Here is a 7033-nt window from a genome sequence, read left to right as displayed (position 1 = left end):
TTAAATACCATCTAGATTTAAAATTTATAAAAATGTCATCCAACAATAAGAAAATTACAAAACTTCCATTAAAATAGTGAATAGAATAGAGCCCGGAATGTCAATTTCGGCCATTCTAGCATAAATTTGATCAAAATGACCAAAACAAACTATGATGGGTTGAAATTTGGAGCAAAATAGAATGATAAAGTATAGTATTAGATACTACACCAGAATGGAAAATTCAGGCCGAAACAGCTTGAACGGAACGGAATTTAAAACTATGATCTTGACTCCATCTTAAAAAATAAGTTATTTCACACCATGAGAGGGGGGTCTCATGGCGATTAAATTTGATATGAAAAAGGCTTATATGATAGGATGGAATGACCCTTTGTCCATAATGTTTTAAAAAAGTTTGGGTTTAGAGAGACTTGGATCCACAAGCAATGCATCTCCACTCTTCCTTGTTCCATTCATCTCAATGGTAGCCCCTTGGACCTCATTAAACCATCAAGAGGGCTACAACAAGGAAGCCTCAATCTCAGTTCCTATTCATTTTGGAATACGAGATTTTCTTCACACTTCTATTAAGGGCAGAGTAGAACGGGCAGTCGGCACCTCAAAGGAATTAAAGTCAGCCGCTCAGCCTCTCCCATCTCCCACTTACTATCTTGGGTAAGGCTACCCAAAACGAGGCTCAAACAGTTATGAAGTGTCTTACCACGTACGACAATTGGTCTAGACAGAAAATCAATACCAGCAAGCCCAGTGTTTATTTAAGCAATAAAACCAGGCCTCATGTCTCTTAGACCATTGCTGCCTTTCGGATGACGAGACATTATCCAGTTGCCAGTTGGAAGGCAAAGGCACTAACACAAGTGAGGAGAATTCTTATTAGACTAGTGAGAAATGATTTTTACAAGTTTTAAATAGATAAACTCTATATAGTTTCTTTGTAAAAGAGTAGACCCCATCTTAAAAAATAAAGAGTGAGAAAAAATCTATTCATTTTTTGTAGGACTCACTTTTTTACAAAGGCCAGTGCATGACTTATCTATTTAAAATTTATACCTAATATTCCTCTATATTAGTAGCGCCTGCCCTGCCCTCCCATCGTAGTGCATGTCTACTTTTCTACCACCCAAAAATATATGTTTGACCCTAGATGGTTTATTCCTAATTTTTTTGTGGGGATTTTCAAAGAAAATTAACTTCACTCCAAAGCCCTGGGAATGAATTCGACATCTAAAGGACAATGGGGGTACTATGATTGAGAAGAGTGTATAACGTCAAAAGGGCTCTAATCGCAGAGTTGGGACTTGGGATGGAAGACATGAAACAGTCCGAACCTCCTATGGTCAAAATCTTGAAGAATTAACACGTCAAGACTAATACATTCCCAGAAACTAGGAGAGATCCCTCAACCTCGTGGATTTGGAAAAGCATTGTAGCTTGTAGTGACCTGATAAAAAAATAAAAAGAAAAGACATGCTTCAGCGCTTCATATGGGAACTTTGTAAGAGCCTAGGAGGTCCCTTGGGTACCTGGACTGGATAATTTCAAATCCCAAAATTATATATACAAATCTCAAATGTACAAATCTCACGCAAATCGAACAAATCCTTTATAAAAAAAAGTTAGATCTTATTATAGAAGTGTAAAAAACTCACATTTCTTAATTGGGCCCACATTTTTATAAAAAGCTGTATAATACTTATATACATTTTAGGCTTGTACCAAGTATTACTCGCCCAGCTCTAGATCATTTGGTGTAGGATCAAAATGTAAAAGTAGCTGACTTCATTTTGTCCCATCCAAAGCGATGGAACGAATCTAAGATCCGTCACACCTCTGATAATTCAACAGACAAAATCCTCAGAATTCAAATTCTACTGGTTACCGATCAAGATGAACTAGAATGAGCCCTTAACAAAAGAGAAAAGTTCTCCATCATGACCGCTCACAGGGTCGACCATGCATGTCGTCTGCAAACCCATAGCACCATTGACACACTAGCTAGGGAGGGAGGGGACCACGTTCTGGGCATCTAACATGTATGAGAGGCTAAGTACTCCTCTGGGAAATCGCTTCTGCTGCTCTCCCTACCAGGTTTTCAATGGCAAGATTCATTCCCATGGATGAAGAAGATGTTTATTAAATGAACATGTTTGTGAACAAGAAATTATGGTCAATTATTAAACGATACAACTTGTATAAAACTTCACTTGACTTGGTTAATATTCTCAAACAAGCTTGTATAAAACTTGACTCTGACACGTAAGCTTGCACGTATATATTATAATATAAAAAATATATTTTACAAATATAGATATGCATATAGTAGATCAGATATGGAGTAAACAATATATATTAAGAATCTATACATTAACATGTGTGTGTGTCATCATATTGTTATTTATTATTTTTTAAATTGAGAAAATAAAAAGCTTAAAATTATTCTTGAATCAAGCCAAGCACTCGACTAGATCATTAGAACTCAAGCTTCGAGCCAAATTTGAGATGAATTTTCAATAAATCAAACTGAGCTCAAGCTGGATTTTAAAGAGAGATTTTTATACAAGCCGTGTTTTGAAATATTCGAGATGAGTTTGGACAGCCTCAACTAACCCGAACTTGGCTTGTTTACAACCCTGGTTACAGGCCTCTTGAAAACAAACTTATATAAAAACACATATATCATTTACCTAAAGAAAATTAAATAATCCAACCATTTTGATCAAACAATATCACTTTGGTTATAGAGAATTCAACAGTACTGCATACTCCATTTTTTTTTTTAAAAGTAAATTTGAACCAAGCACTCTAGACACAGAACACTAAATTTTAACAAGTTTGAAAAGTGAGAAAAATGGTCAAATCCCCTGTTTTTTAAGTGTCAAGGAAGAAGTTTATGAAGTTTCACAAAATTCGTAGCAGGTTTTAAAATTCCTGATATACGAATAGAAACCGCCTAGTAGCATGTATTCTTCTATTCATTACGTGTTCAGGTCACCTACCAAACTTCAAAAGGTTAAATGCTATAAACACGCCAACAGATAATCACCATCAATGGTGGTCACTAAGTAAGTGTTATTTCACAGTCTTGAGGAGAACAAACATGCATCGGGCATACTTACCTAATTTAGATCTACAACAGGACTGCTGAAGGAAAAAAAAACCTAAAAACTTGCCTAAGACTCCAAATGTGAGATTGCACAGACCTCGAATATGAGCACAAAAACCGCATTGCTAAAAAAAAATATACTGACCTCATACACACATTAGTACTTCTCTGCTACAGGTCTAGAAGGAAAAAGCCTTAAAAGAAATGTCAGCAAGGACCAGAGGCAGACAATGCCGAGAACTTGGAAAGTCGATATCATGGAAAACAGGGCACCACTCCTTTCTAGCAATTCTGGCGAAGAGGGACGCCCCTTCAATGTGAGCAGCAACTTTTCAATGAAATGAGCAGCTTTTGTCAACTGATAGAGTCTATAGACCTGCAAAACTAATTCAACTCATCAAAACCACGACTTTGGCTACATAATGAAACTTTTACTTAATAGAAGCCATATACCTCAAAAATTATAGGAACCAAAGGCCAACAAGATGATCCACTCATATCCACAAACTTCTCAAATGCAAGTTGTACTAGACAGCCGAATAGAAAAGGAACCACTGCAATCAGGCTTGGCAGGCCAATTATCGGCCAGTTGACAGCGACAGCTAAGATAGGGGCAATGACCTTGATGCCCATTGTGAAGAAAGCACTTGTTAAGTATCCTCTAAGACCTGTGATGAGACCCCACCTCTTTGGACTAAATTGCAAATATGGCCTTTGAACACGGTCAGTTACAAGCAGAAATATTGAAATACCAATGTAAAACAGGACCTCGAATAATAAAGAAGTCACAAGTTCTGCATAAAAATTACATGGAAACAATTAGATGAATTTTATCCAATCTTTTTCATAGAAACCACGCATCCATGCATACTTTTTATCGAAGAGAGATTAAAACAATTTTTTAATCTAGCTTAACATTGGATTTAAAAATAGAAGCATGTTTGTGTTGTGCATACAAAGAATATTCTTTATAGCAAAAGACCCAACTTTGGTAAAAAAGAAGAACCTATTTCACAAGGCAAGGTAAATCAATAACATCATTTGGGAGAACTGTGTGGTCCCATTAATTATACCATCAAATAAGATTATAAATTGATATCCTCATTGATCCAATAATGAGTTTCAACATTAATTATCCTTTTCTTTTGATCAGTATACAAGAATTTTTGCTGAAGATATAGGTAGGCATAGCCTAGGTACACGGGACATATATAAGAGCACAATGATGGAGAAGTTTCAACATTAATCATCATCAAGAAGACAAAAGGAGCTTTAGACAAAAAGGAGTAAGTAAATTTCCTGATCAATCGAAGTTATTTTTCCTTTATATTATTTTTGGTTGTGGTCGGGAGGTAAATCACAAAAAGGAAGTGGGGGGCAGCTGGACATCCAAAATTTCTTTACACCAAAACAATTTCCCAACAGTAATCAACTCCTAGCCCATTGCAGTAAATTATCACTTAACCAGGCAGTGGAAAGGTTTCTTGCAACACACCCACATTCACAGTCTGATAATTTTATTTTCTTGGTCAATCATTTTCAAAAAACTGTTTAAGGTTGCTTAAATCCAGTTACCACCACTCCATAACTAAAATTTTACAAGCATTGCATAATAAGTAGAAAATATGCACTCATAAAAAGGACAGCCTCTTTAAGGATGAAAAATCCTCATTATATGCACTACCCATCATATTAAATTCATGCCCAAAACATATTAGACTAAAGGCCTTAGTCTCTAATCTTTTCATCTAAGCACCGCCAAAGATGTCTACAAGGCCTTCTCTTCACCATCGCATCCACTCATAACATGCTATCTCCTTGCCTTAGAAGATGTGAGTTAAGAAGTTACTTGATAATTTGATGTTCAGCAGCAGTCACTAATTATATATCGTAAAAGAATAAAAGTTACTCGGTATCACATTTAACTTGAAAATAATCAATTATTGAAATCTGAAACATAACACAAAACATAACTTCTACAAGCAGTGAAAACATATTAAAAGTTAGCCGAGAAAAGCAAACAAGCATACATCACTAAGCCATTAATCACGCATCATACAAAAGCAACTTACGACAAAGGTTTATTTATGTAATTTTCTCTACAATTGATTTCCTAACATGATAGTGTTGTCCATGACCCACCCACACAAGCACAGTCACTCACAAGTTCAAAGGTAGACAACACTCATAGAAAGCACTCATTTGAATACAAATACCTACGAACAGCACGTCCCCCAGGAAATACTCAATTGCCTCAGAAAAGAAGAACTGCGGAAGAATCAATGACGAAATCAATGCGACGGGGGCTAACGCCCAAAGAAACGAGCTCTTCTCCTCGTTAAAAGGGGCGGACTGCAATTTGCCTTCCTCTACAGACTGGTGAGTCAACCCATAAAATGAAATCGAACCCGATTTACCCCGAAAAGGCTCCGCCCCATTAATTCCACTGGCAGCAAGGCCAGAATCAGAATTTTCCCTGCCCGAAAATTGCAACTTCTCGTCTGGGTTATATTTTGTAGCACATACAATAACTCTTCTTTCTGAGCCCAGCACCGAAGATTTCTTAAACACCCTCTTCAAACCAAGCATCAAATGTGCTGGGACACGGGAAGAAAAGAGTTTTACAAGTTTGGACAAAAACGGCAGAGGTCCATTCAGCACAGCCTATTAGTTGAAGAGGTAAACATTTGAAGATAACGAAAAAGAAAACAACAAGATAAAACCAAAAACAAACAAAACTTATATCTTTAGCCGTGGTTTTCCGAGCAACCAAACCGCAGGTAAATATATACTTGAGAAAAAAACTTACATTTCGACGTAATACGAACTGGAACCTTTCCATCCCTCAATCCACCTTGATTTGCTGAAACCTAAAAGGAGTGAACAAAGAGAAATAATAAAAAATGATGTAAAGTAAGAGAGTATAGAGTGAGAGTAATTTAGGAGTGAAAATCCAGGAGAAATCATTGCCAAGAGAAACACTATAGGTACTAACAGATTGATGAGAAAGCAATCGGTATGTGGAAAACCCCAACTTCGGGGTGGGAAGCCCACGACAAACTGATTGCAGTTCCATTTTCGAGGGTTTAGGGTTTTAGCAGATTTCGCCCCCGTTTTATCCAATATGCCGGCTAAAACCCCGTCTAGATGAAGTCTTTTCTTTTCATTTTTTTCTCCACTATTTTAAAATGTAATAATAATAAAAATAATAAAATAATAATTAAAAAAATTAAATTAAATAAAAAAAAGGGACTTCAGCCCTGGTTGGAAACTGGGTTTTAATAATAATAATAATAATAATAATAAAATCTACTGATTTTTATTTATTTATTTTTGAATGGCCAAAAGTATTTTCAAACTTTAAAAACAGAAATTGTTCTTGTATAATTTACACATATAAAGGAAGCAAATATTTTGAAATGCTTGGGATCCCGATAATGGTCCCGACTATTTATTCCAATATATATATATATATATATATATATTTTACTTAGAATTAAGTAAGTATTTTTTTTTATAGATGTTGTGAATTTTATTTTATTTAAAAAAATAGTTAAGACTATTGATAAGTGTAATTTTTATATAATTTTTATTACCCTTTTACTTATTAAAATTGTTAGTTTTGCTTATTTCTTTTGATTTGATTTAATTTTATTTTAGTTCTCTTTATTTGAAGGATTGATGGGAGAAGAGATGGTTGTGGAGGGTGATCAAATTTGAACTTGGTGTTGCGTGGAAGGATAGCTCCCAGGATTTTTTTTTACCATAATAACTGATAGATTCTCCTTAATTTTTAATGTTGATCAAGTCAGAGTATTTTTTAAGCATGTGTGATATTCTCATTTTACGTATATTTTATTAAGTGATTTTATTTAAATTATTATAATTAGTGCTTTTTTTGTTTTAATTTAAAGGTAATTTTTGCAG

General features: G+C 35.1%; 1 protein-coding gene across 4 annotated transcripts; it reads right to left on the bottom strand.

Annotated features, from left to right (window-relative positions):
* Positions 1–1574: 1574 nt before the first annotated feature.
* Positions 1575–6260, bottom strand: LOC122297638. 4 transcript variants are annotated; one of them, XM_043107750.1, is made up of 6 exons: positions 6102–6260; positions 5916–5976; positions 5323–5703; positions 3560–3900; positions 3252–3482; positions 1575–2084 (listed from the first exon to the last, which is right to left on the bottom strand). In XM_043107750.1, the coding sequence occupies exons 1-5, from the start codon at positions 6180–6182 to the stop codon at positions 3264–3266; spliced, it is 1083 nt and encodes a 360-aa protein (XP_042963684.1). In that variant the 5' UTR covers positions 6183–6260; the 3' UTR covers positions 1575–2084; positions 3252–3263. The 4 variants fall into 4 exon arrangements, with proteins under 4 accessions (XP_042963684.1, XP_042963685.1, XP_042963683.1 ...); XM_043107751.1 differs by having other exon boundaries at positions 1575–2075; XM_043107749.1 differs by lacking the exon at positions 1575–2084 and having other exon boundaries at positions 3040–3482.
* Between the last annotated feature and the right edge of the window lie 773 nt (positions 6261–7033).

Source organism: Carya illinoinensis, chromosome 15 (assembly GCF_018687715.1).
Source record: "Carya illinoinensis cultivar Pawnee chromosome 15, C.illinoinensisPawnee_v1, whole genome shotgun sequence".
Lineage (NCBI taxonomy): Eukaryota > Viridiplantae > Streptophyta > Magnoliopsida > Fagales > Juglandaceae > Carya > Carya illinoinensis.
The sequence above is the reverse complement of the archived record's forward strand: the minus strand, read 5'-3'. Positions and strand labels throughout refer to the sequence as shown.

Bases quoted from the DNA above. Each gene is read 5' to 3' on its own strand.
- LOC122297638 (XM_043107750.1), bottom strand. From the start codon at position 6,182: ATGGAACTGCAATCAGTTTGTCGTGGGCTTCCCACCCCGAAGTTGGGG. The intron at 5,704-5,915 runs GTAAGTTTTTTT...CCCGTGTCCCAG, and splicing joins AGTTCGTATTACGTCGAAAT to CACATTTGATGCTTGGTTTG. The intron at 3,901-5,322 runs GTATTTGTATTC...ATTTTTATGCAG, and splicing joins GGGGGACGTGCTGTTCGTAG to AACTTGTGACTTCTTTATTA.